The following is a 27,662-nucleotide window of genomic DNA, read 5'->3' on the forward strand; positions in this document are numbered from 1 at the left end:
ATGTAAATGCATTATTTTCTATTGGATTTATGTTGAAAAATGTATTTGAAAATTAAAATGAGAGTTTGGATGGCCAGCACTGACAAAGTCTCTAAAACCAATTTGTTGTCCAATATTTAGTGAAGGCTGTTTTCTACAAATGAGAAGCCAAAGCAAATGTGAGCTCATTTTTTGTAAACCAATCTAACACTATTGTGTTGCTTTATGTGCAATCTGTTTTAATGCTGTCCTTGTTTCTAGGATATTTAAACAAATTCTGTCTTACCCCCTCCTGTCTGTAACCTATGTGCAATATCCCACCTTAATTTAGAAATAAATATTAATATTCTTGTCATAAATTTGTCTCTTTTTTTAAGTGTCATCATTTGCATAAGCACTGTATTATGATTATATTAATATGATAATGTCAATGATAGTGATAATAATAATAAAACAACAATACTACTACTAATAATAATAGCAATGCTGTAATTATTATTATTATTATTTATTAATAATAATAAATAGCAATGCACATTCAAGTTTTTGCTGAAATGGTAAAGGAGATAATCCATACAATGCCCAAGCGAACGAACACAGTGATGAAGCCTTATGAATTTGTTGCAGCGATAAAACGCATCTCTCAGAAATGGATTGCGCATATACACCATGTTTTATAGCAGGGCGACTGAACTTTCACCCTCATCTGTAAACTGGCAGACCGATGTGGTTTGTTCCTGTTGATGGCTAGTTTACTCTGCAGAATGCAAATTCTGGACAGTCATATAATGGCACTATTCTGGGTAAAATAATATTGTGCATTCAATCGGCAGTTGAATATGCCATCTTTTGCATCTCGTAATATTGGAAATGAACTGGTCTTTGTGAAACGATGGCCTAATCGGGAGCATAGAGGAAGTGTCAAATCGGACAGGGTATTTTGAACAAATAACAGGTAACCATTTCACTTACTGTTTGTCGATATGTTAATGTCGCACTGTGGTTTAGTAATATGTTGTTATTCTCGGAGTGAAGGATTGTTTTCTTGCTATACTGCATCCGATTTAACGTTGCAGCATTTCCCCCCGAATCTTCAGCAATAATGAAAAGCTATAGGCCTAGACTATGTGTAATCGGATAGGTAATTTTATTATTCCCATATACAAAGTCCAATTTGGGTTATTTGTCGTCTTATTATTGAAGTGCGTTTTTGCTCACTGCAAAGGTGGAAGTCTTGGGCTAGACGGGCACGGATGTTTAGAGAGCGCATGCTTTGGTGACAGTGTGTGCAGAAGGGTACGCGTGATACAGTAGTGGTGCAGAAGAGCTGATGTTGTTTATTGCTTATATGAGTTGAAATGCTGTTAACCGACAAAGAGTGAAGCTTTTCAAAAAGCTATCTAACTTTATAAAACATTTATTACAATATGTTTTTTTGAATGATGTCTTCTGCATGATTCATTTTATTCTACTGAGTAATCTGCTAATTTGCCTCCATAGCAATTTAATCAACTCTGCTTTCCATATTGAATCCTCCTTCTTCTTTGGTCACAGCAGGCATGTCATCCCAGCTCCAGGCATTCTCCTCGCCATCAGTGTCATCTAGTGGCTACAGCCGCTCCAAGCGGATGAAAGTGGAGACCTGTGGCTGGGATGTGAGCAGCCAGCAGCCCGAAGACAACAACAACAACAACTTCTATATCCAAAGCCCCGCTCAAGCCAACGCTTACTCTTCCACCCCACCAGCCTCTGCCTTCAGCTCCAACAACTACAACAACAATAACAACAACCAGCAAAACATCTCAGCCTCCAATCTGGTCTTCCCTCTCACCACCCCAGGGAGTGGCCCCTCTCGGGAGCAGCAAGCGGTGGTACGAGCTGCGGACAGCACCGGCAGCGCTCCAGGCGGCAGCCATGGTGGCGGCGGTGGTGGTGGTGGCGGCGGTGGCTCCTCATCCTCCTCTTCCTCTTCCTCGTCCTCCAGTAGCCGCCATGCCAAAGATGTGGCCTCCTCCTCCAACATCACCACCCAGCCGGGCGAGCAGCAGCACGGCTATCACACTGTAAAAATAACATTTTTATTATAACCCTTAAACAGTTGAGCGTACAGTAATTCCACTCCGGATAACATTTGTTCTCACTCAAAATAGTCCCACTCAAAGTAGTCTTACTCTTTGGTCAGTGTAACATTTTCAAAGTTCAGTCTGCTCAATATTTTGTAAATATTAACACTTGAATGTGAAAGGATATTCAACAGCAAGTAATCATCTTGCTGTACTGTAGAGTTGTTACTCCAGTCATCTGCAAAATTTTACACTGACTTTTGACTGTTCTGTTAGAGTAATTTGACTCTCTGTTGTAAATACTCTATCTGGAGTTATGTGTATGAGTTATATCTGGAATATGGGGGCAACTGTGCCCTACTGGTTAGGGAGGTGATCTTGGGGTCTTGATCTGAGGGTTGCAGGTTCGAATCCCACAATTACCTCTCCCTACACCTCCATGGCTGAGGTGGCCGGACTTGAGCAAGGAATCTAACCTCACGTTCCTCCAGGGACTGTGACCAATACTCTGTTAATATCTGTAAAAGTCACTTTGGATAAAAACGTCAGCTAGGTGAGATGTAATGTAATGTAAAAAGTTGACTTTGTAATATTAACGTGTTGTTTTCACTGTGTACCAGAAGCCCTACAGCAGCAGCAGCCGCAAGCGCAAGAGCGAGGAGGTGGACAGCAGCGACAGCGTTCAGATCCTGGAGGAGCTCTCGGCTCCCGTGCTCTCCAACCATGTAGCAGGAGGAGGAGCAGGAGGTGCAGCCGGAGGAGGTGCGGAGCTGAGCTGAGCTGAGCTGAGCTGAGCCAGCCGCCCAGCATTCCTCAACCTTAACGTTTGCCAAACATTTGTCTTTTTCTTAATCAACTCAGCTTAACTGTTTATCAACTCAACTTTAGCAAATCACGTTAATACATTTCATTTCTCTAGCTATTTTTTTTGTTTTTTAAGCACTGCTTAACACTGCTAAGCACATTGAGCTTCATGTCTAATATGTATTGTGCTATACAAATAAAGGTATTTCTTCTTCTTCTTCTTCTTCTTCTTCTTCTTCTTCTTCTTCTTCTTCTTCTTCTTCTTCTTCTTCCTCTTCCTCTTCCTCTTCCTCTTCTTCTTCTTCCTCTTCTTCTTCCTCTTCCTCTTCTTCTTCTTCTTATTATTATTAGGAGGTGCTGGGGGAGGGGGCACCACCACGGCCCAGTCCATCGCCCACTCCACCTCCACCACCAAGAGCAGTAACTCCCACAGCGAGGGCGACTACCAGCTGGTGCAGCATGAGATCCTGTGCTCCGTCTCCAACAGCTACGAGGTGCTGGAGTTCCTGGGCAGGGGCACCTTCGGACAGGTGGCCAAGTGTTGGAAGAGGGGCACCAACGAGATCGTGGCCATCAAGATCCTCAAGAACCACCCCTCCTACGCCCGCCAAGGGCAGATCGAGGTAAGAACCACCGTATTTCCTACGCCCGACAAAAGCAGATTGAGGTAAGTAAGAACCATCCGTCCTACGCCCGCCAAGGGCAGATCAAGGTAAGAACCGCCTCTCCTACGCCCGACAAAAGCAGATTGAGGTAAGAACCGTCCCTCCTACGCCCGCCAAGGGCAGATCGAGGTAAGAACCACCCCTCCTACGCCCGACAACAGCAGATTGAGGTAAGAACCGTCCCTCCTACGCCCGCCAAGGGCAGATCGAGGTAAGAACAACCACCCCTCCTATGCCCGCCAAGGGCAGAGCGAGGTAAGAACCACCGCCCCTCCTACTCCCGCCAAGGGCAGATCGAGGTAAGAACTGCCTCTCCTATGCCCGACAACGGCAGATCGAGGTAAGAACTGTCCCTCCTAACGCCCGCCAAGGGCAGATCGAGGTAAGAACCGCATCTCCCACACCGGCCAAGGGCAGATCGAGGTAAGAACCGCATCTCCTACACCGGCCCAGGGCAGATATGTGTAAAGTACAGTAGAAATAAAAGTACTCTTACAGATGCAATTTGCAACACTAGTGGTATATCATATGGTTTCAACTTTGTAATATCAAGTTGAGTTCAAGTGCTTTTATTTTATTTTATTGTATTCATGCCACTAATAATTACACTTGTAATTACATCTGTAAGAGTACTTCTGCTGTATACAACTCTGGTGTATACCTTGTCAGTATAAAACTACTATAAAGATAATCCAAAATAAAGGCCATCTATAATTAAGACTTTTCATCTTTATGTGAATTACTTAAAAGTGATTTGCTAGTACTTTTAAGTCATTGGAGAGATCAAGAAGACATTCAAGAATCACCCGTCCTACGCCCACCAAGGGCAGATGGAGGTGGGGAGTGTGAGATTAGAGTGTATCACTTGTCAGTATTGCCTGAATGAGGTTGGGATTAGAACTAATTCATCAACCACCAAGAATAAGGGTAATCTAAAGCTACAGTCATCTATATAGTAATTAAGGCTTTTCTTGGTTAATTACATAGGAATTATAGATAAAGTATTATATTGTAGAGAGCTCTTTTTGGCAAAGTTAATTTATCATCTTCAACCTTGATGACGAGAATGTTTTGGTGAAGTTGCACCTCAATTCAATTCAGTTCAGTTGAGCTCGATTCGATTCGTTTCGATTCGATTCAATTCAATTCAATTCAATTTAATTCAATTCTATTCTATTCAATTCAATTCAGTAGATTGGTGGATGACCCCATTCCCTTCTAGCTGACCTTTTTGACTTCTCTGTTTCCCTGCCCCTTGACAGGTGAGCATCCTGAGCCGGCTGAGTACCGAGAATGCGGACGAGTTCAACTTTGTGCGCTCGTACGAGTGTTTCCAGCACAAGAGCCACACCTGCCTGGTGTTCGAGATGCTGGAGCAGAACCTCTACGACTTCCTCAAGCACAGCAAGTTCAGCCCACTCATGCTCAAGTGCATACGACCTGTGCTGCAACAGGTGAGGAGAGTAGAACTGTGTGTGTGTGTGTGTGTGTGTGTGTGTGCGTGTGCGTGTGCGTGTGCGTGTGTGTGTGTGTGTGTGTGTGTGTGTGTGTGTGTGCCCACTCATGCTGACGTGCATATGAGTAGTGTGTGTGTTTAAGTAGCATTGTGAGAAGGTCTGTGTGTGCGTGTGTTTGTCTGTCTGTCTTTGTCTATCTTGCTAATCATGGCCGCATGAGTTTGGTATCTCAGTTGTCCACAGCAAATCATCCACTCTAATTTGCTAATATACAGTGTATAATATGTTATATCTGGTGTCCAGGTGTCCTGATGAGGCTGTGTGTGTGTGTGTGTGTACAGTATGTGTGTGTCTGTTATCTTGCTAACCATGTCTGCACCTATCTGGTATCTCTGGTGTCCACAGCCTTGATGAAGCTGAAGAGTCTGGGCCTGATCCACGCTGACCTGAAGCTTACAACAACCACTCTAATTTGCTAACCTCTGTTATACCTGGTGTTCAAGTGTCCTGATGAAGCCTGTGTGTGTGTGTGTACAGTATGTGTGTAAGTACAGTATATCTGCTATCCTGCTGACCTCTGTCATGTCTGGTCGTCAGGTTTCCACGGCCTTGATGAAGCTGAAGAGCTTGGGCCTGATCCATGCCGACCTGAAGCCTGAGAACATCATGCTGGTGGACCCCCTGCGACAGCCCTACCGCGTCAAGGTCATCGACTTCGGCTCTGCCAGCCACGTCTCCAAGGCCGTGTGCTCCACATACCTGCAGTCGCGATACTACCGGTGAGCAGTGCCTGGCCGTGGGCAGAGTGTGATAGCATACTGCATACTGCAGTCATTTTTCAACTTTGAATATACGCAACCTTTCCTATTAATGCAATACTTGTTTTTGCTTCTTTTTTTAAGGACCATCAACCTGTCAAGGGACAAAAGATAGAAATTCGCCTTAAGGCTATAATCGTGTATATTTTGCATTTTTTCTTAAATGTTATGAATAAATGCTGTCCCTTTGTTAAATAAATAAACTTCAAACTTCACACAATCTGTGGGATCATGGTGCATTTGGTGAAAATAAATTGTTCAGTGTTTTTCTCTCTCAGCTGTTGGCAGATATATTAGATAAGAGTACAGCCCTGACATGAACGTGGTCCAAATGTGATAGTATCATGTTATTGTACAAGGGTCAGGGACATTTCCAGCAGTAGCACATGTCAGGGCGGCGCAATGTCAGCCAGTACCACTATTGCATGGATTTTTTGTTTGTTTGGTTGGTTTTAGTGGACTATCTAAGAAGTATATTCATTGCAGCATATCAACCACCAATTAATTAATTAATGGGCATTAGATCCCGTTGCGCCACCTGACGACTGAGCCCAAAAAAACCCTTGTCTTTGACCCATAAATGTGTATGCTCACGAAAGTAACGTGTAACAATACAACAATTGACATTTGTAATATGTATGCCTCTAACAACCCAGATTATCAATTGCAAATGTCTTTTTGTGTGGACTGTATGCAGTGCTCCAGAGATCATCCTGGGTTTGCCTTTCTGTGAGGCCATTGACATGTGGTCACTTGGATGTGTGATTGCTGAACTCTTCCTGGGCTGGCCTCTCTACCCCGGCGCTTCTGAATATGACCAGGTCAGTACACCTCCCTTGATTGATTTCCTGTAATACCCTCCTGTATGCCATTTGCTGATTAACCCCTTTGCGCAGAGCTTATCTAATAACTCATTGTCACCAAAGATGTAATGATCAAGTCCTAGTCTGTTACTTACAGCTCTCTAAGGAAAAGAAAGCTCCCGCACACTGTTCACATTTGCATGGTTTACTGCAATGTTTCGGTTTACTGACCTGCTTGAATTGCTTGAAGAAGGTCAGTAGACCGAAACGTCGCAGTAAACCATGCAAATGTGAACAGTGTGCGGGAGCTTTCTTTTCTTTAACGTTGGTGACCTAGGGGTTCCTCTCCTACGCACCTGACCAAAGGAGGTGTGCAAGAATTCTAGACTTAATAAATTTAAAGCTCTCTGCAATGTTGTGTATGATGTAGTTGAGTCTTTTCATCAAAGAGTGAACTGGCCCACTGGCACCACGGGCCTATCTGCACAAAGAGGCTACAGGCCTTCAATGCTTCATTTGCTAGCTCTGTGCTTACTGGTACTATATGATATTGTTCTTTTCCATGCTCCTGCAGATTCGCTACATCTCCCAGACCCAGGGGCTTCCAGCTGAGTACCTCCTCAGCGCGGGCACCAAGACCAGTCGCTTTTTCAACCGAGGCCCCGACTCCAGCTATCCACTCTGGAGGCTTAAGGTACAGTACTGTACAGTATGTGCACAACGTGTAGCTCTCTAGCTACAAAAAGTTGCTGGATGTTGATAGCTGTAGAATCCTCCCAGGTTCCCAGAAACCTAATTCTTCATTCATATCAAAAGAAATTGCACTAATTTTTAACCCTGCAGTATATATATAATCCTGTGCACTAACTTTGTTGTGCCTGCATACAGTACTCTGTAAGTCCCTCATAATTTGTATATTTCTGCACTTGTAAACCTTGTAAACTGCTGTACTCTGTATGCCCACACACAATGTATGTCCTCTTTGTAAGTCACCTTGGATAAGAGCATCTGCTAAATCTAATAAAATATAACATAGTGTACCCTACTGTAATGTTATGTCGGTAGACACCAGCTGAACACGAAGCTGAGATGGGGATCAAGTCTAAGGAGGCTCGTAAATACATCTTCAACTGCCTGGACGACATGATGCAGGTAAAGTGGATTTACTTCTGAATTACACACTGCAAAAAACAGCAGCATGGTTTAACTTGACATCACAAGTTTAGCAGCTGCCCCAGAATTCCAAGTGATTTTAAAGGGGTATGCCACTATTTTGGGGCTTAATACAGTTAAAATCGTTGGCTGGGGTTTCTAAAGGTGGTAAAGTGTCTTATTTTTCATGTTTCATGTTTTCATACTCCCTCTTTTAACTTGTCTTAAAACAAGACAACGGCTTACATGAAAAATAAGACACTTTACCACCTACATAAACCCTGGCCAACGATTTTTACTGTATTAAGCCCCAAAATAGTGGCATACCCCTTTAAATCCTTATTGTAAGTTGTGTGAAGCGTTTACACAACGTACAACAAGTATTTAAATTAACTTGGAATTCTGAGGCAGCTGGTAAACTTGTGATTTCAAGTTTTACAGTACACTACACACATACATCAACACATGTACTGTACAGTGATGTTAATGTGGTAGATGAGGCTATCATTTCAAAACCGAGTTAAAATGGACTAAGGATTTTTCTAAAAAATAAAATGCTTTCAGGCAGATCTATTTTAATGCATGCTTTTAGGAAATTTTGCTGTTTATTATGTATTTTTTGCACGTGTTTGTATTTCATATTTCAATCCACTACGTGCAAGATGTAGAGTATATGACAAATACAGAGTAAAGCACTTGAACTTCAACTTGAGTACAGACTAGAGTGATCTACCCGTCCTGCTAAAGAGTACTTTCAGTAATTGATGAAAGTACTGTAATTGATGAGTGGAGGTGCAAAACGCACACCAGAAACAGAGGTGCTGGCAACCAGCAAAACACTTGCAGGAGGAGAGAAGGTCCGCACACTCTTGAGTTAAATAAACAAGTTTTTCATTTGACATCGTTTTGGCCTGTCGGTCTTCCTCAGGTCACGTCTAAGTACTGTAATTGATGTCATGCGCTTGCCCGGCTCTGCTGTTGACGTCCCCAGGTCAACATGACCAGTCTGGAGGGGACGGACATCTTGGCGGAGAAGGCTGACCGGCGGGAGTTCATCGACCTGCTAAAGAAGATGCTGACGCTGGACGCTGACAAGAGGATCACGCCCATGAAGACTCTCAACCACCCCTTCGTCACCATGACGCACCTGCTGCACTTCCCTCACAGCTCCCAGTAAGGCCGCCAATTGACTTCTTTCATCCTTTATAGTGGTAATATTTTATTAATAATGCTCTACTTCCCTCATAGTTAAAAAAAGGTTTGCACACTCCTTTGGATTTTTTCTTCTTTAAGTTCTTTTTTCTTTTTATTCATTTGCCTGATGACGTTTCGACCTTGCGGTCTTCCTCAGACTCCTTCACTTTTTTGTTCAGCACCAGGGGTTGTGCCCAAGCATAGCCAAGCTGTGCCTTTCTGCCTAATCAAAGATCTATGTTATTTATAATGCACCGCACAGCCCGCAGTGAAGACCAGCGCTCACCTCTTCTGTGCTATTTAATAATAATCATTTTATTCATATTGCACAATTCATGCAAGCATGCCGGCCAGTATGCTGTAACCTCATAATGTGCACCACCTCGCCAATAAAGTCACTGCATAGACTTTAATACCATAGTACTAATACTTTATCGACATTACACACAGCCTTTAGTAAAAAAAACAACAACCAAACAAACAAACACAATGACTTTGTCACTGTGCAGCAAGTGTATAGATTTTTAAAACCCTATCCGATTACTGGTATCAATGCATTATTACAGATTCAAAAATATCAGTGATGTCTGCATCTTCAAACCCAGAGCACACTACTAGCTTTCAGTCTCCCATATGTCCTTGTCAGAGCCCTTCACTCAGGAGCGGCCTGATTTGAAAATAATGCTCCACATCCCTCAGCTCTCAGTAAGGCCCACAATCACCTGTTCAACCCCATCTATCTTTATAATGTGGCCTTGTCATGCATACCATTCTGCCAGTAAAAGCCTTTACTACTGTACTGTATTTATTTATTATTGACCACTTATTGCTACCAGTCCATCACTGTTACCTGTCCTGTCTTGCATTTTATATCAGTCTGTAAAATGTCAGTCTTGTATATGTCTATGTCCTGGCATGGTATAGAGAGAAAGCGTACTTTCATTTTCCTTGTATGACTTGTGCATATGAAGAAAGTGACAATAAAAGCTGACTTGACTTGACTTGACCATAGTACTACACTAATATATTGCTACATAGTCACAGAATCTTCCGTAATGCATTACATCTTTGGCACTGGCATGCTGATAACTGCAAACTCATAACAGGCGCTCTGCCTTAGCACATTGATTTCATTGCATTGGCAGAAATGAAGATCATCAGTAAAAGTAAGATTTTAAACTGTTCTTCAACCTTGGCACATTGCTTGTTGGCTTATAGTCTCCAATTTGTCCTTATTCAGAGCCCCTCACTCAGTAGTGACCTGATTTAGTATTGATGCTCCACTTCCCTCAGCTCTCAGTAAGGCCAGCAATCACCTGTTCTGTCCTATCTTGACAATGTTGGCTCGAAACGCACATCATTACACTAGTGGAACACTTTGATGCTATTCGTCGGAAAAAAAAATACTGTTGTACTACACTACCACTACGACCATTGTACAGTCAGCAATACTTTCCAATGTCATCATTGCCATTCCGGTGACAATAAAATGATAGCAGCCTAGCAGGGGTCATGCGTTAACACCTTGATGTCACTGCATTTGTGTGAAGATGATCACCAGTATAACCAAGATATTTCCATACTTTATGTTGTTCAACCAAAGCAGACTGCTCGCTTTTAGTCTCTCTCATTTCTCCAGAATAACCGCCTCTGAAGTGACCTGGCATAGCAGCAATAATTATTTTAAAACACGTCCTTGTTCTCATTTCTCTTCTCATCCTGATTTCTTTGCAGTGTCAAGTCCTGTTTCCAGAACATGGAGATCTGCAAGAGGCGCTGCAGTGCCTTTGAGAATGGGAAGAACCTGTTTGCCACCAACAGCACGCCCAGCGCTGCCACCAACCTCACCGTTACTTTTAGCAGCCAGCTGAACCAACACAACCAGGTACACCATAACCATGGCAATAAGATTCTTATAGCACATTATCATACATACAGTATCGCTCATTCAATGCGTTTTAGAGGAAAGAAAAATAAGAGAGAAGAGAAATATTATATAGAAAGTATGGCAAGTATTAGTATATAGAATAGATAACTAACCTTAATCAAAGGCAGATGAAAATAAAGCTGTTTTGTTTCTTCCACAATGCCCATACGTCATCTACCTCAACATTAAAGTACTGTCTTATTGGGGGGCACTGTGCTGCTCTGCGCTAACACAGTACACCGTATCATATATGGGCATCGGCCTGGGTCATTTCACAACCCAACCCCATCTCTCTCCCTCCATTTCCTGTCTTCGCTATACTGTCCTGTCTGATAATATATACTATATACTACATATTACTGTATATAGGGCACTGTCTTATTGATGGCGTGGTTAATGGTCAATGGTCATTCCTCTTGTTTTAGTGACTGGGACTTGAACATTACTAGTTAATTAATTTACTTATCATCTTTGCAACTTATAACAGCTCTGATGGACATCTTGTTGAAGGCTTTTCAACAGAGGTGTATAAAATAGAAAAATACTCCTATAGTGTACCTACCTCATTATGTACAGTGGAAGTACAGGAGTATAAACTATGCAAGATCATTCACTAGAATTGTAATTACCGTGCATCAGTAGCAGTACCTCTACTTCTGCTTCTATACACCTCTGGTTTTGTATGTGCATAATGTATGACTATTTTGTTGTCTATCTGGTCTTCAGATGGGTTCCACCGGTGGCCAGTCTCTGTCCCTGAGCAGTAACGTGCCTCTACTGAACTACCAGCCGGGCCTGTACCAACAGGCCACCATCAACATCCCGGGCCTGGCCCAGCAGAGTGTCCCCCTGCAGGCACGCCCCACCCAGCTCTGCCCCCAGAACGAGCCCTTCCAGCAGACACTCATCGTCTGCCCACCAACCATCCAAGGTACGACCTCGACCGCGAACACAGTAGCCAAGAAATAGGCAAAGTAATTTTGGCCTTATTAGAAGAACTTTCAACTACTGCATGAATACGAAGTTCAAGACCATCTTGGGCAGTACTTTCTGTGAAAGCCACTGTGAATAGATGTTGTAAAATCAGTGGGATCTATTACAAAATACATATCCTTCAATTATGCCATAAACACAAATACTACCGATTTATTTTAATTTTTAAATTGTAATAAATATATTTATTTCAGATTTAAGAGATGTGTGTCGATGCGACAGATGTTTTTGTTTTTCCATCTATTATTATGAGCGCTGGTCTAAATATTTATCATGTTTCAGGCCTTCAAACATCCAGTAAGCATCCTGGCTACCCAGTACGGATGGACAACTCTGTTCCCATGGTTCCCCAGAACCAGTCCTCTCAGCCCCTGCACATCCAGCCGGGGATGCTCACGCCGGTAGGGATTTACATTTATGTCTGTATATGTCTCCCCCTGGTGGTCATTATTAGCACTGACAGTATTATTTTATACCCGAAGCTCAGCAGAGTGTGAAAATCGCAGAGTATTCATCACTCTAACCCTCTTCAATAGAGTTTGTCATATTAATTGTGGCTCTTTGATATGTTTGGTTTCAGAATTGGGTGGTTAGGGAGGCAAGGGGCAAGAATTGATATTCAATGGCAGTTTTTCATCATCATTTTTCAAAATTGCTTTCTGAAACGGCTACATCTGGTGGTGGCTCACAGCATTAAAATGTGTACGTGCTCTGACTGAAGAGGACCTGTTGAGGGAGCTGATTTTATGTTTGTTTACATGCATGGGGAGGTTTCTCCAGCGAAAACGCAGACCTCTTTGCAGAACAACGCCTCAAACCTTGAAGAAGCTGCAAGTAAATGCCATGCATATGAATATTATACCATTGTGTGTGAGTGCTTTAATCTACAGCTGTATCTCTCCTGAATAAACTCACCTCTAACTCTGTGGCCAGCTTCCTCCTCTTCTCTCCCTAGTGCAGTACAGTTGTGAATGTGAAGGAGGACATGGCTATGCCTCTCTTTAGGCTGGCCCAGGCCTCTTCAACCCACACGTAACCATCCCTCTACCCCACCTCCCTCCACTTCTTATTGCACGACACTCCTCCTCCTCCTCCTCCTCCTCCTCCTCCTCCTCCTCCTCTTCCTTTCCACTCTCTTCCTCCTCCTCCTCCACTTCCTTCACACTCTTCCTCTTCCTCCTTCTTCCTTTATCTTCTCCTTATCTTCTGTCTCCTCCTCCTCCTCCTCCTCTTTTTCCTCCTTCGATTTCTCCTCCCCCTCCTCCTCCTCATGATCTTCCTCCTTCACATTCTTCTTCTCCTCCTATCCCTCCTCCTCCTCTTCCCCTCATCTTTTCCCTCCTCCTCCTGTTCCTTGTCCTGTTCTCGTCGTCGTCCTCTCCGCTCCTCTTTTTTTTCCTCCTCCTCCTCCTCCATCTCCTCCTGCTCCACCTCCACCCACTACTTCTCCTCCTCTCCTCTTTTTTCACTTCCACCACCACCTCCTCCTCCACCACTATATCATCTTCCTCCTCCTCTTCCACCTGCTTCTCATCCTCCCTCTCCTCCTCCTACATCTTTTCCTCCTCCCTCTCCTCATCTCCTCCTCCTCCTCCTCCCCCTCCTCTCCTCCTCCTCCACCACATCCTCCTCCCTCTCTTCCTCCTCCACCTCTCTTAGGGCTTCTGTAATCCCCTGATGGTAGCCACTCTGCAGCCTCCCGTTCCAGGACTGGGCCCCCTGTGTCCGGCCGTCCCCTTTGCCCTGGCCCACGAGGCTGGCTGGCCTGGCAGCCTGGAGCAGAGGGCATCCATGCTGGTAAAGCACCACCACGCCCATGCCCATGGCCACAGTCACGGGCCTCCTCCCCACCCTTCACCGTCCTGCTCTCTGCCTCCTGCCTTCACTTCCCTCCCTCTCTCCCTCTATTCCTCAACCCCCTCCCTCCCCTTCTTTCATTTCTAGGAGTCTGCAGCGCATGGGATGCATGTGCTTCCTATTGTGGGCCTGTGCGGTTGGCTTTTGCAAGTGTGCTTGCAGTGGTCCATCTATGCCATTACATTGTGAACACAGGCGTGTGCTCTTGCGATACCAAATAGATAACAGAAATAAATTGAAACCATTTCGACATCTCCAGAAGGCACAGAGCTACTGTATGTATGTCATATGTTTCTTAGGATAAACTGTTGCTTCTGTGTGAACCAAACTCACCAATTCAGATTCAGGTACTGTACCGCTCAAGGTTGTCAGTCATTTATCAGACCCATTTATTATCAGCATCTTGAGATTTCCAGCAGTGCCTTGAGATGTTATTCGTCAATGATGCTCAATATCTCTCTTCCACACTCTAAAGACATTTTTTTTTAGGCATTTTCACACCTAGTCCCCTTTTAGTGAACCGAACTCAGTCCCCTTTAAGTGGACCAAGAAGCGAACCGACAGCAAAAGGACTCAGTTCTGTTTTTGTTCATATTGTTAGTGTATTACAAAAAGAACCGGCTAATCTTTCTTATGTTAGGCTTTTATGGTGTGCAAGTCATCTTTTTCACACCAGGTCATCTAGAGCTCTCCTTAAGTGACTAAACCTAGTCACAAGTGTAATTTGCCAGGACCACGTCAATAAAGGTCTCAGTACGGTTCACTTCCAAGGGGTCTGGAGCGTTCACATATGCACAGAAAATGCTGAGTCACAGGTCTGAGTTCACTTAAATGGCTGAAAGGGACTAGGTGTGAAAACCCTATTATTCTTCTACAAATTACTGCACCTTCAAAGAAAACCTTTCCAAGGTATGCAGGCCAACCTCTCTTTCCTTTGAGAAGTAACACCCAAGAAACTTAAATCTCCATCTGACGAATCGTGCATTTATTTTTCAGCTAACAACTTTGGCTTTCAGGGTGACTTTGATTAACACCCTCCCCAGTGACTTTTGTTGTTTTTGTTTGGATGCTTGCAGGGCATGGCTGCTTGGCTTCTGCAGTACTGTATACGTATGGTATTGCTCGCAGGTATGAAGGTTCATCTCGTGTCTTAGTCTTGTAGAGAGCAGCTATAACTGAAGCCTGGTGTTGTGGTGCTCATCCTGCCATTTTAACTCATGTCTCTGTTCCAGTTCCTTTCACAGCAGTAACAAAATCATTTTTTCCCTTGCACACAGGTCCTCCAAGACACAATTCCTGAACGCTAGGATTTATTCACATGTTTATCCTGACACCATGAGTTATCCCTAGTTCACACTACAGAATTTAACACCCAATTTGCAATTTATTGCCACCATTAGGCAGAAATATCTGATCACAGTATCATCTGGCCACACATGAATTGTAGACTTAGAAGTAGACATCTGGTTGTAGGTTCATACCGCATGTTGTAATCCTGTAGTGTGAAAATGCTGACTCCCCTACAGCCAATGATACTGTAGTACACAGATAACAACACATATATAGTACATGTAAAACACCAGGTTCTCTGAGTAAAAAAAAACCCTCTAATTACTGATTTGTTTGTGGTGAAAAGCAAAAATGTTACAAAACCCAAAATAAGATGTAAAAAAACTTCAGCATGAATCAACTCATTAAGTTTCAGTAAAAAATAATTTGGATTTGTGCAATGACTGGTTGCTTATTTGTACTTTGAAAGCATTTCATAGTTTATGACCCCTTTTCCCTGAATGCATTCTGTTGGATGTACAGAACCACTACATTACAATTGCAAGGCTGCAAGTTGTATTTTGTGAACAGCACTGCCAAACTGACAATAACTCACACTGTACGTTTGGTTAATAGTCGACCCTCCAACACTGGGGCTACACTAGATGCGCTACGTTAAATCAAGTTCCGAAAAAAAAAGATTAAAAAAACATGGAAAAGAACGGCCTTTCAAAAAAAAAGTTCACTGTGTTATTGTATCTGGTGAAGTCATCTCCATTTATTGAAGTGGAACCTAATTCTTACGGCAGATACGTCTTTGTCTTAATGCATTCAGTGTAGCCCCAGCTTAAGTCTCTTAAGCTTAAGTTTGTTCACCCTTAGGTGGTCTTAAAATGTGTTCTTGTGGTCTTCATGTAAAAGAAGGAAATGTAAAGCCCTGTGCTTTGAGCTCTGGTGTTGAGACATACTGTTTATGTATAAAACTGGTGTGTCTCTCTTGACTGCATGCTATGCTGCCTGTCTCGGCTCTCCGTTTGTAACCTCTATGGGACCAGCCCTGCCTGCTTTTAACACCTGTACTCACATTTGTCACACCTCAGAACATCTGGAAGTGAAACGTAGACATAATCAGATCTCAGTACACTTATAATGACAATAAAGGCTTTCTATTGTATTGTATTCTATAACTGTGGAAGGGGAATTTTGTAGAAATACTGTATATCTTCACTCGAAAAGTGTCAGTTATGACAGCTTGAATAGGAATGACATTACCCATAAGTGTATACAATTTTGCAAGGTCATATAGTATCTGACCAATGACAGTCTGACTTAAGACTAATATGGATTTGTTGTTGTTTATGTGTGTGCGTGTGTGTGAGTGCGTGTGTGTGTGTGCATACATGTGCGTGCCGTGCCTACATTTGTGTGTGTGTTTATGTATGTATGCTCCCATTTATTCAGCAGACGTGGCCAGGGAACACGCAGCAGATCCTGATCCCGTCGGCTTGGCAGCAGATGCCGGGTATGGCGGTACACAACTCAGCAGGGCAACAGGTGGTGGGCGACTCCCCCATGGGCCACATGTTCACAGACGGGGCATCGCAGAATGGCAGCTGGAGGTGAGAGTGCATTCTTACATGATGTAGAGTAGAGAAAGTACAGTAGTTGATTTGTCATATACTGTATGTTGTAACCTAGATTGTCGTGAAATGACTGATTAATGCCCTAATATGCAGAAAGACTTAAAATATGAACATGAAAAATACACACATCAGCACATTTGACGTGATTAGACACGCATATTTAAGCACATCTGTCATTATCAGATACACACGTTAGTACATCTGTGGTTATCAGATATGCACTGTATCAGCTTACTGTCTGAACACAACACTGTGTAGTGTGGCAAAGTGAGATGATAAACAACATCTTAAAATACATTTTCTGGCTCAATCAATTTCTGCTTCGGTTACTTCGCCTTGATTTGATTTGGCAATTTCTGGTGTAGCCTATTTATGGTGTAAGTACAACAGCATCATCGCATAATATTACATAGGGGTTACACCAGTTATTCTATTGCACCTAATGAGATGGCTAGACGTTCTTGTAACTACAAAAACCTAAAAAGGAAACCCCCAAATTTGATCCAACTACCGCGGAATCAGGTACATCACTATAGTAACTACATACCAGTTACTCAGTTACTTGATAACAAAGAAAGATACATATGTAAAGAATTACATTTGAATAAAAATGGAATAGTCGCACACAGCCATCAGTTTAATAATCAGTTGCTGGTGTATACTTACTCTTGCAGAAGTCGCCATGGTGGACACTATGACAATGGCCAGCAGGATGGCACAGGGCGGCACGGCACCCAGACCAACTCCCAGGGCATGACCTCCGGCAGCGGGCACAGCAGGGGACAGCAGGGGGGAGCCAAGAGGAGCAAGGCCAGGCATGCAGAGAGTCGAGCCAGGTAAGCTGTGCTGTGCTCTGCTGCTCTCTCAGAAAATAAAACCCCTACGGCACCTCTCAAAGTCATCTTTTGCTGTACCTTTGTGAACTTACTGGTTACCAATGAAAATAAAACCGTATTGCCTATATACACAATATACAGTCATTGTATAATTTGCCACGGCACACTAGTGGTCCCCGGAACAGTGGTTGAAAAACACTGCATGTGTGTTAGGCTCGTAAGATTAACATCTCCTAGCCATTTTGGCTGGTGGTGAAAAAAAGTTAATGTTGGGCACTGAATATCACAATACATTATTTAGGAAACAAGAAAGGACAGAACAGTGTTTGTAAATGGAGATAGCAGTCCTCAGGTGATTATTGTGTATCCACATCTGTCATGTTATCAGAGTAGACAATGTTTTTTAGTCAATTCATTTTAGTAACTTAATTAGTAACTTTTAAAGTTTTATTGGACTGTGCTGCCCTAACAGCTCATGGACCTAGATCATTAGACTCTATAGGCCATATTGTGTTTTGTGTGTCTTTAATGTGCGTTTACATGTGGATTGTGGAGAAGTGTCATGCAAGTACAATGCAATACAATTTTCTGTGCAAACAGACAATAGAAGTTTATCTTATCTTATCTTATCTTATCTTATAGGACTAAAACAAAGATGCCATTCATGCCAGATGCCATAGTTATCATTTGTCATATATTTCTGTTCCTCTCTCCATAGGCTCGTCTCCTCTGTGCATCCTGCCACCTCGGTGGTGCACAGCTCTGCGTACAGTGGGGACCAGTCTCAGCCAATCGTCATCTCCGACACGCCCAGCCCCGCCGTCAGCATCATCACCATCCACAGTGACACAGAGGATGAGGACGACAGGAAGGTCCCGCCTGCAAGGTAGAGCACATACAGACGAGTGGGGGCAGTCGTGGTCTAATGGTCAGGGAGGTGGTCTTAAAGGGGCATTCCACCGGTGGAGACATGAATATGTATTGAAAGTGGGTCATATATGTAGTAGAATAGTAGCATAAATTTCTAATTTGGTGCCTTCTTGGCCGAGAAAAGGCAGAAAATGACTTTTTAGTGCTTGTGGATTTGTGACAACAATGCCCATAATGCATTGCAATGCTCAAGTTCCACATGCCACACCCAGGCAGCTCTGCCAGTAGGCGCGATCGATTTGTCGTCAACGCATGCATGCGCATTTAGACAGCAATGCACCCTGGATGAAAATGCTGCATGACGGTTAGATTTCCTGTCAAACTTCGAAATTTCGTCGATGTTGCGTTGACGAGGTGACATGTCACATGGTGTCAAACTATCGCGGGATGAATGCGACTGCAGTCAGATCTTGCAACCTCTGCAGTTGCTTATCCCCTTCAACGCTCGCCTGCAGACTGCCTCCGAGGTCACGCGCCCATGAACTGGTTGGTCAACAACTCACTCACGTGTGTATATGAGTCTTGTCTCACACCCCTCCACAAGTTTGCGCAGGTCCCCACTTCAGCTCCTCCTTACTGCCTGTCCCCCCACTCCTCACACGTGGTGTGTTAGTAGAGCAAACCGGTGCGAGCTCATCGTCTCGTTCATATTTGTGGCCGACTTTAAATGCGCTGTATTTAATAACACCCACATCGTGACAACAAGTTCTCGCTCACGTGCTTCCGTCAACGTTGGTCGACAGCAACAAAGTCGTATGGGGCTAGTGACTTACTGGAGCCTCAATGCCAGTGATTTCAAAAGCACTGGCACACTGATCTGTGATAGGTCTGTTAGCGCATTAGGTTCAACCCCCTATGGGCGGGGTTGAAAGGGTGGGAAAAAGGCTTGTAGTCTCAACAGAAATCCACCTCTCTTACACTTCCTCCTACAATGATGCAAAATGACGATTTTTACATCATTGTAGGAGGAAGTGTTAAGAGGTGAATACGGATTTCTCCTGTCTCAGGGGGAATTGAGAAAGTGTTGCACGACCATTCAAAAGTATGACTGGGTGTCTAGTAAGGCTGTAACGATATTGCATCGAACCGAGGGATCGCGGTACGCAGACCCACGAACCCCTATCGCGAACCTTCCTCGCAGAATCGCGATGCGCCCTTTTAAAGTTGTTACCCCTCAGTCTATAAAACAGCAGGATACAGGCAAATGCTTGTATATGCGCTCAAAGACAATTAGAAATGGGGCGCACATGAGCGAGTAACACTTCCATTCACCCCTCTCTCCTGTAAAATGGTCCGTCCAACCAGCAGCACGTGCATTGGTTGTTATTCATTGCCTGAGCAACCTCCGCGACCGCGAGACAAAAAACTTTGGGCAAACGTCGGAAGGTAAAGCACAGAAAGGAACAACAGACCAAGAAGGCTTTATCAAATGTGTGAAGATGTTTTTGATTCATGCATGCGCCGATGTATGTTGAGTGGAGATAGACGTTGAGCGGAGAGAGAGAAAGAATGCGAGAGAGCGAGATGCTCCGCCTGCCCAAATTTGAAAGAGCTTTGAAAGAGCTCTATACGCTCATAAGAGTGTCTGAAGTCGGGCGAACGTTGAGGTCGATGTGGATATTAGGCAGCATTATATCCTCCCCACATTGAAAGCCTGCCTAGCGAAAACATGCTCCATTTCAAAATGTCAAATCACAAAACCAAACAAAAGACAACGTGCGTGTTGCATACTGAGAACATAGCCTAACTGAGGTTCATTTCGAGTTTTGTTTGTATAAGCGCGTGCGCGCTGCTGCACGATCAAAACAGTTACAAAAATATTAAACATCAAAATTAAGTGTTGCATTTCTGTAAGTAACTTAATACAACATGTTTCCTGACGAAATATTACCAGTGTTGTTTTCAGTTAATGTTTGGATATTAATTGGATAATGACAATGTGAGACAGTTGTTAGGCCTATAGGCTACCTATACTGGAACCCTGACCCTTCTCTCTCCATCTCTGTCTCTCACACATGGTCAGCATCTCAGCATGATATGATCTAAGCCTATTTGTAATAAGCCTATTTTTCCTTGGTGAACTAATATCCCTTATTTCTCTGTGTTGTGCTTTGATGTCAACACCTGGGGAACAGGTTGCAGTGGTAGGCCTATATCTGCAACATCATTTAGTAGACCTAAAAAAATAATGTAGGCAGGTAAATGCAAAAAGAAAGCATAGGCCTATATATAAATATAGCCCATAATTTATTTTCTTCTTATTTTTTCCCTTAAAAAAATAATAAAATCGTGGGGCGTATCGAACCGTGGGTCATATATCGTGATACAAACCGAATCGTGGGTTGGGTGTATCGTTACAGCCTTAGTGTTTAGAATGGTAAGCCTACTGCAAATGGGTGGAGTGTCCCTTTAAGTTCAGAGGGTTACGGGTTCAAATCCCACCCTTCCACTCCCTATCTCACTCCGTGGCTGAAGTGCCCTTGAGCAAGGCACCTATCCCGACAGTGCTGCACGGACTGTAACCAATACCTTGTACTTAAAAGAACTGTAAGTCACTTTGGATAATGGCGTCAGCTGAGTGTATTGTAATGTAACATATACAGTACATGCTTAGCCAATGCATCCTGTATCCATGGTTCCAGTGGTGTGGATTTCAGCTCCAGAAGGTAAAGTAACCCTGAATGCAACCCAGCTATTGATTTCATCTAACTACTGTCTGGAGCAGCTGAACCCAAAGAGAAAAAAAACATCTGTGAAACGTACAGTATTTGGGTAGACACTATATGCAATAAATCACAAGGTTCTTACTTTTTGAATTGTCGATCTGCACCACTGAATGGCCAAACGAGAGGAAAAGACACTAATAATACTTTCTCCATTGCCTTTGTGTGTGTGTGTCTTTCCATTCATCCCCTAACCACAGTAGTGTGGACCAGAGGGCCAACGTCATCAGCTGTGTGACCGTCCACGACTCCCAGGACTCGGACTCGTCCACCTGCAGCCCCCTGAGCCCCAAGTGCCTGAGCAGCTACCCGGAGAGCTCCTCCTCCTCGCACCACTCCAAGTCCACCGCCATCGTCATGCCCTCAGTCAAGACGCAGCCCGGGGACGGCACAGGTCAGGCTCAATATCAAGCCGTGAAAGCAAGTGTTTCACTCTTGCCTCTTTCCCACTGCCGGTTTTCTGGTAGGCCTACAGCCCGACACAGCGGGCCGCCACTTTTTGCTTTAGGGTCATTTCACGTGAAATCAGACACTTTGGGACCCGGCCGACACAGATTTCAATCATACTTGCTGTGCCTGTTTAGTAGCAAGGTAGCACCCCAGAACTGCATTCGTGTGAATCTGACACCAATATTAAGGGAGAAACAGACTAGCAAAGGTTTACATATGAGGGTAGGACACTATACAGTACATTCAACATTGATTATATCAGTCAGTGTAAGTCACAAAAAGATGTCTGAGGTGCTGGAATACAAGAACCTTCAGAATATGAATTATGATACATTGAAAGATTCAAATTAAATGGTTGGTCTCTTGTCTAAACATAGCCTGTAAGGTCATAAACAACACCTGAAAATGGGGTGTTTGGTTCTTTATAAATTTCAGAGATAATGGGACATAGAGGTTGAAATGAGTTGTAATGAAGTAGTAATAGTAGTGTCAGGGACAGGACTGGACTGGCCATCTGGCATAACGGGCATTTTCCCAGTGGGCCCTGCACCCTCGTCGGTCCCTATTCCAGGTACTCAAAAACTACAAAGCTTCTGCCCAATGTCAATGGACACAGTGGAAGCTAGACCATTTCCAATACTCAGAGAAGGCAGAGTTGAAAGAATAAGCTCAGTAAAGGATTTTTTTTAATGTTCAAGCATCAAAGGGTATGTTGTAGCTGTATATGATGTCAACTAGTGGCTAGCATGTGTTGAGGAATGTATGCCGAGCACTGGAGAGGTGAAACTGAACTTCCTGCATCCTCATGGACCATCCCCATCCTTCACATATTCCGATATACACGCTGTTATGTGATATTACTATGGTATTACCATATTATTACTAGGTGATCTGTATGATGCCATATTTTTGAGTCCCATTATCTCTTTAATGAATAAAGAACCAAACACCAGCATTTCAGGTGTTGTTCATGACATTGCAGGCTATGTTTAGACAGAAAACCGACCATTTAAAAATATAAATGAAATAAGTGAAATGACCCTTTACCATTGAGCTGTATCGTGTCCATTCGAAAAGCAAAAAGTGGTAGCCGAGTCATGCTGTGTCGAGCTGTAGGCCTATCAGAACACCGGCAGTGGAAAAGAGGCATCTGTGTACACAGTGATACAGTGCTAATTCAGCACGTCCAGAGTTCTGTGGGACCACATACACTCTAGAAGGAGTTGAATTGATTCTATAAGGGTTGAATTATGGGCCTCGGCTCACTGGTTCTGACAAAGTGCGGAGTACTGCTCTGCCAAAGTTCGATTATACTGTTTTCAGTACATCTCCACACATCGATGTCAATGTCTGCTGATGTCCGAGTATGATTTGATGGCTCACTTGGAATACCATCGCTGCACACAATTTGGGAATCACTGTTTCAGAGAATATGGGTCCAGTTCAGGCCCGTAGCCAGCCTTGTGGTAGGGGGGGATCTTTTTCCCCCGAAAGTGGACTTCATTTGGCTCCCTATTCCAATGTCCCCAAATACACGAGCACACTTCAAATATTTTAATTTAGACATATTTTATTCATTATGAGTTTGCTGTGAGTCTGTTGCTGTCCTTAATTGTTTGTCTGTTGCTCCCCATTCTTAACATAAATGGAAATGAATTGCTTCAAACGACTGCTATCTGACAGTTATTTACATTGTTGGCCCAGTGTTGGGGGGTTCGAGTGGGGGTGGGGGACGGAAGGGGGGTTCGAACGAACCCCTCGAACCCCCCCTGGCTACGGGCCTGCATTTTAGTTGCAAGCAACTGGATTTCTTCTTGGAATTCATCCAAGGAGCTTCATCAGTTCTGGTCGATGTGGAAGGAAATTTAGCTATACTGTCCTACAAAGGCAAAGAGTAGTATCTACGCCAAGATTGAAACTGAGAAACAGGCCTCCAAAGCCTTGGCATTAGGCTGGATATTGTAGCTACTGCACATGTGACATGGCAATATCTGTAAAACTGGACACATTTGATCCATAAGGCTTTGTCACAAGGTAAAGGGGGTGTAATGAAGACAATTTTCAGTCAAAATATGTAGTTACTGCACTTTGGCTTAGGCCAGTATACTTCTTTGGACCTTTAAAAATTCTTCCTACTCATTTTTTTATTTCATTTGTGCTTCTCTGTAGAAAGCTCCACTGCCACATCAGGCAAAGGTAAGAAGGGATCGTCCCAGTGCAACAGGTCTGGAGGATCCAGCAGTGAGCGTCACCAGAAAACAGCACCCAGCCGAACACAGCCACTCAACCTGAGCCAGGTACGACAACCTCCACTGGATCTAAATATTTACATATTTAATAACAGTACAATAGATAGTCTTTCACATCATTTTCCTTTATGCCATGTTGCAGTAATAAGGTAGATTTTAACAGTATGGAACAGCATACAAAATTATGCACTTTTACTGTACCTTACTGTTGGGATAGACAGAGGCGGTAAAAGCGGCGAAAGTAATTGACTTTGTATGGAAGAACAAGTGGCGAAAGCCATGAACATTTTTTGTACACAATATTACATGTTGATACATGCAATAAATGCAGAAAGAAAGAAACTTTCAAATTGTGTTACATAATTTTCTAATCTCAAGTGAAAGCAATAGAAGATCTAGAAAAAGTAAGACATTGTCAGTGTAAAATACACTGAATTCTACTATTTCGTTAGTTCTACCAGTTCTAGACAGCCCGTCTAAGTACTACCAGATACAGTTAAAAGGTTACAACTGTAGAGAGTCTTTGGTAATGCTTGCATGACAATAAGAACATGAAATGAAGAATGAGTGTAATAATGCGCTAAATACATTTTAACTGTTCGATTGGTGACCGACTCTGCTGTGCAATCTCTGATAGGTCCAGCAGGCAGCCATGTCCTCTCAGGAACATTCCGGTAGTAGCAGCTCACTCCGCCGCCACCCCTCCTTCCCCACGACCGCCTCCACCAGCACAGCCGTCTCCTCCTCTTCCTCCTCCTCAGCCTACAGGCTCCATGAGGCCTCTCTCTTCAGCTCGGCCCCCAACCTCTACGCCTACCCGGCCTCCAGCGCGCTGGCCTCCGTTTCCCAGGCCGTGGACCAGCAGCTCCATGCGGCCGCTGCTTCCTCCTCTTCTTCCTCTTCCTCCTCTGGCCGCAGCACCCGGGTCTCTGCTGCAGCAGCCGCCGCCGGCCCCTTCTCTGCCTCCCTCAGCCTCCTGCAGAAGAACAGCAGCCTGGGCCTCATGGGGAACAGCACAGTGGCGGCAGCCCAGTACCACCACCACCACCAACAGCAGCAACAACAACAGCAGCAGCAGCAACAGCAACAAGCATACGGGCGCTCCAGCACTGCACAGCACAGCCCCTACCACCTCAGCCAGAGGAAGCTCAACCACCACCAGTACCCTTACCTGTGATGAGCAGGTGGGTTAGCCAGGCCTGCAAAATGTGTTGCAAAAGATTCTGTGAACCTTGAAACAATACTATTTTGGCCTGGGCGAAAGCCGACTGTTGACTCCGTCACACAGTCTGGAACAATGGAGGGTGGGAGATGGTCTGACCTTACTCTGCAATTTAAATTAATTGGAGTCCCAAATTGAAATTAAAATTCATTTTTTTATTTATTAGCATGACTGTTTACGATACAGTGTTGCCAAAGCATACAAATAACAAGACTAAATGTGAATAGTCTTACCTTCTATCAGTAATGGACTCAGCGGGTGAGTTCTGCTACTCCACTCTCAACTGTTTGCTGATTGGCTGAACCATGAGCGAACCGAACTAGGAGACTTTGGCCAGACTATGTACGGAGGCAAAATCTTTGGGTGGAAGTACGTAGGATGCCATTGCCAGGCTAAGAGATTTTGCGTCTCCTAAGAGAATACAATTATTCCCCTCTTTCTCTGTTTCTAGAGATTTTGTTTCCCTTGAAAGAATGCCGTTCCCTGATCTCTGGAGGTGTCAAAACCCCCGGTTCAGAAGTAAAAACCCTGCCACAGTCTCCGTCCAATGCAGGTGACTCCTCTGAGTAACCAGTCAAACAGTCCTGAGTACTCATTAAGATCAGCTGATTTAGAGCTGGTTGAATCAAATTTGTGGCAGGTTCTTATTTTCCGATCCGGCTAACGGCACTTCACATTCACCATGATATAATGAACCCCACCTCCATGGAAGTGGAATAGAAACAGTGCCAAGATAGAGACGTCGTTACATCCCTGTGTCAGAAGTCTCCCGCTAACAAAGGCTCAGCATCGTACTAGAAAACACATCAGTGCTAGGACAGTGGAACATTTTTACTGCCATTTCAATCTGTATGTTCTGTAGTTTTATGAGTGTCTTGCTTTTCATCCAGACTTTCCTCTACTGCGCTTGTTATCAATCCATATGTGCTATTATTGTCTTTATTGTATCAGACAAGAGAAAAAAAACTATCAAAGCAATGCTTTTAATTTCAAGTTAGCTTAGCGTGTGCTGTTAACCTCGGTGTGCTGCTCATGTACTACTACTATTATTATTAACTGACAAAACCAATGTGTCCTTGAGATTTCATGTAAGTGCTTGTGTGGTGATGTTTGGTAGGTGTCATTCCCTGAGACTTTGAACAACACAGTAGGAGACCGCGCTCAGAGAGATGCACCACAGACTGTTTAGGCTTCGTTATAATGTTAGGTTAACGTAAATACTGTATGTCAACTTAACATTAGGAAATTAAGTGGATATTTAGTAGGCGATTGACACAAGAAAATGACAGAACAATGGTGGCTGCATGACAGAATTGCAGAATTGTATATATTTGTTTTATACCATTACCATGTGAGATTCATGTCGTACACATTTTTAAGGAACTAGGCATAATTCCTGATTTTGATTCAGCAAATTATTTGGTTTGTTTGTCATTTCACAGTTGACTTTTTCTAATCATTTCGATATGCACATGTTCTTTTATTTCGCTTTAGAATTTTTTTATAATTCTCAATGTAAATATCATGTATTTTGTTATAATGTCAATAGATATGTTACTTGATATTTATGGTGTTGATTTTACTGTAAGCATCAGGCATTTGAAACTAAAGTAGTATGGCATGACAGAAACTTCACATTTCAAATTTCATCAGAACATAACAGGAACATTGGACTTCTGAAGGACTGTGTAGTGTGGAGTGGTGCTGTATATGAACTTGTGTGTTGTGTAGACCTCTGAGGTTGTAGCTCACACTGAAACCATAAGAGGTAATAGTTGTGCATTACTAAATAGGTGTTTCCTTCAGTTCATTCATACAGTGTGTTAAGACTAGTAGTATGGTTTGAAAGACCAGTGTGAGTTAGACTGACATGCTATGTATGACGGTTAGTCAATGAGTTCTAAGAATGTGAGAATGAGTTCTACTATAAGTATAACATTTTGTCTTCACAAGAAATGTGTGGAGATTTGTGAGTGACTTGCTTTTAGCATTGTTACCAAATGCTGTGACGTGCCACATGAGGACGCAAGCCTGTGACTCTGTAGTGTCCATACTTACAAATTATGGAACATTAAAAGAAAGATTTTTGAACGTTGGCTATATCTTGTTATTTGAGGCATTTTAAGTATGTATTTCATTTTGTACCCATACGGAGGATGCTTTTACAGTACTGTATTATATAATATAAATAATAATAATAATAATAAATTATATAATAATTATTATGTACATGTATAAATAGATGGACTGTTAATATATTAACGTCATGTACTATACATCCAAAGTATTTTTCTGCACAGAAATAGTAATCACATGACTGAGCTTGAGGGGACTGAGCAAGAGAGACAAAATGAATTTTGTTTAAAAAACAAAACAAAACAAAAAACGTTCTTGTTTAACGTACATTTCACATTCCCCCCATAGAAAGATGATTAAAGTGCTGATTATAAAATACAAGACAAGTGTTTAACTGATACTCACAGAAGCAGGAAAGGACTCTTTTTAACATACAGAAATATGTATTTGAATGATAATAATGACGATAATGTAATCATTTTCAGTATTCATAAATGTAAATTTTAGCACAAGGTAAAATGCATTTGATATTTATGAATAAAGTCATTTCAT

General features: G+C 43.1%; 2 protein-coding genes across 7 annotated transcripts in view; both read left to right on the forward strand.

The window, feature by feature from the left end:
• Positions 1 to 350, forward strand: part of ube2j2 (ubiquitin-conjugating enzyme E2, J2 (UBC6 homolog, yeast)) — a 12,476-nt gene extending 12,126 nt beyond the window's left edge. Inside the window, exon 7 of the mRNA XM_063209286.1 lies at positions 1 to 350. This exon is cut by the window's left edge and continues 764 nt beyond it. The gene's annotated coding sequence lies outside the window, so the exon portion shown is untranslated.
• Positions 351 to 693: 343 nt separating this feature from the next.
• hipk1a (homeodomain interacting protein kinase 1a) lies at positions 694 to 27,130 on the forward strand. Of its 6 annotated transcripts, none has more exons than XM_063209270.1 (20): positions 694 to 934; positions 1,480 to 2,042; positions 2,663 to 2,804; positions 3,198 to 3,469; positions 4,774 to 4,965; positions 5,566 to 5,747; positions 6,484 to 6,607; positions 7,164 to 7,283; positions 7,655 to 7,741; positions 8,733 to 8,914; positions 10,670 to 10,820; positions 11,589 to 11,793; positions 12,138 to 12,256; positions 13,515 to 13,652; positions 16,443 to 16,600; positions 17,299 to 17,460; positions 18,179 to 18,346; positions 21,314 to 21,507; positions 23,733 to 23,860; positions 24,450 to 27,130. In XM_063209270.1, the coding sequence occupies exons 2-20, from the start codon at positions 1,539 to 1,541 to the stop codon at positions 24,987 to 24,989; spliced, it is 3,768 nt and encodes a 1,255-aa protein (XP_063065340.1). In that variant the 5' UTR covers positions 694 to 934; positions 1,480 to 1,538; the 3' UTR covers positions 24,990 to 27,130. The 6 variants fall into 6 exon arrangements, with proteins under 6 accessions (XP_063065340.1, XP_063065338.1, XP_063065341.1 ...); XM_063209268.1 differs by having other exon boundaries at positions 1,534 to 2,042; XM_063209271.1 differs by having other exon boundaries at positions 1,534 to 2,042; positions 16,446 to 16,600.
• Positions 27,131 to 27,662: the final 532 nt, after the last annotated feature.

This window comes from Engraulis encrasicolus, chromosome 10, assembly GCF_034702125.1.
Source record: "Engraulis encrasicolus isolate BLACKSEA-1 chromosome 10, IST_EnEncr_1.0, whole genome shotgun sequence".
NCBI classification, from domain to species: Eukaryota; Metazoa; Chordata; class Actinopteri; order Clupeiformes; family Engraulidae; genus Engraulis; species Engraulis encrasicolus.

Coding starts and splice junctions, on each gene's coding strand:
- hipk1a (XM_063209270.1), top strand. CDS start 1,539: ATGTCATCCCAGCTCCAGGCATTCTCCTCGCCATCAGTGTCATCTAGT. Junction 8,915..10,669: donor CACTTCCCTCACAGCTCCCA/GTAAGGCCGCCA, acceptor ATTTCTTTGCAG/TGTCAAGTCCTGTTTCCAGA. Junction 18,347..21,313: donor AGGAAGGTCCCGCCTGCAAG/GTAGAGCACATA, acceptor CCCTAACCACAG/TAGTGTGGACCAGAGGGCCA.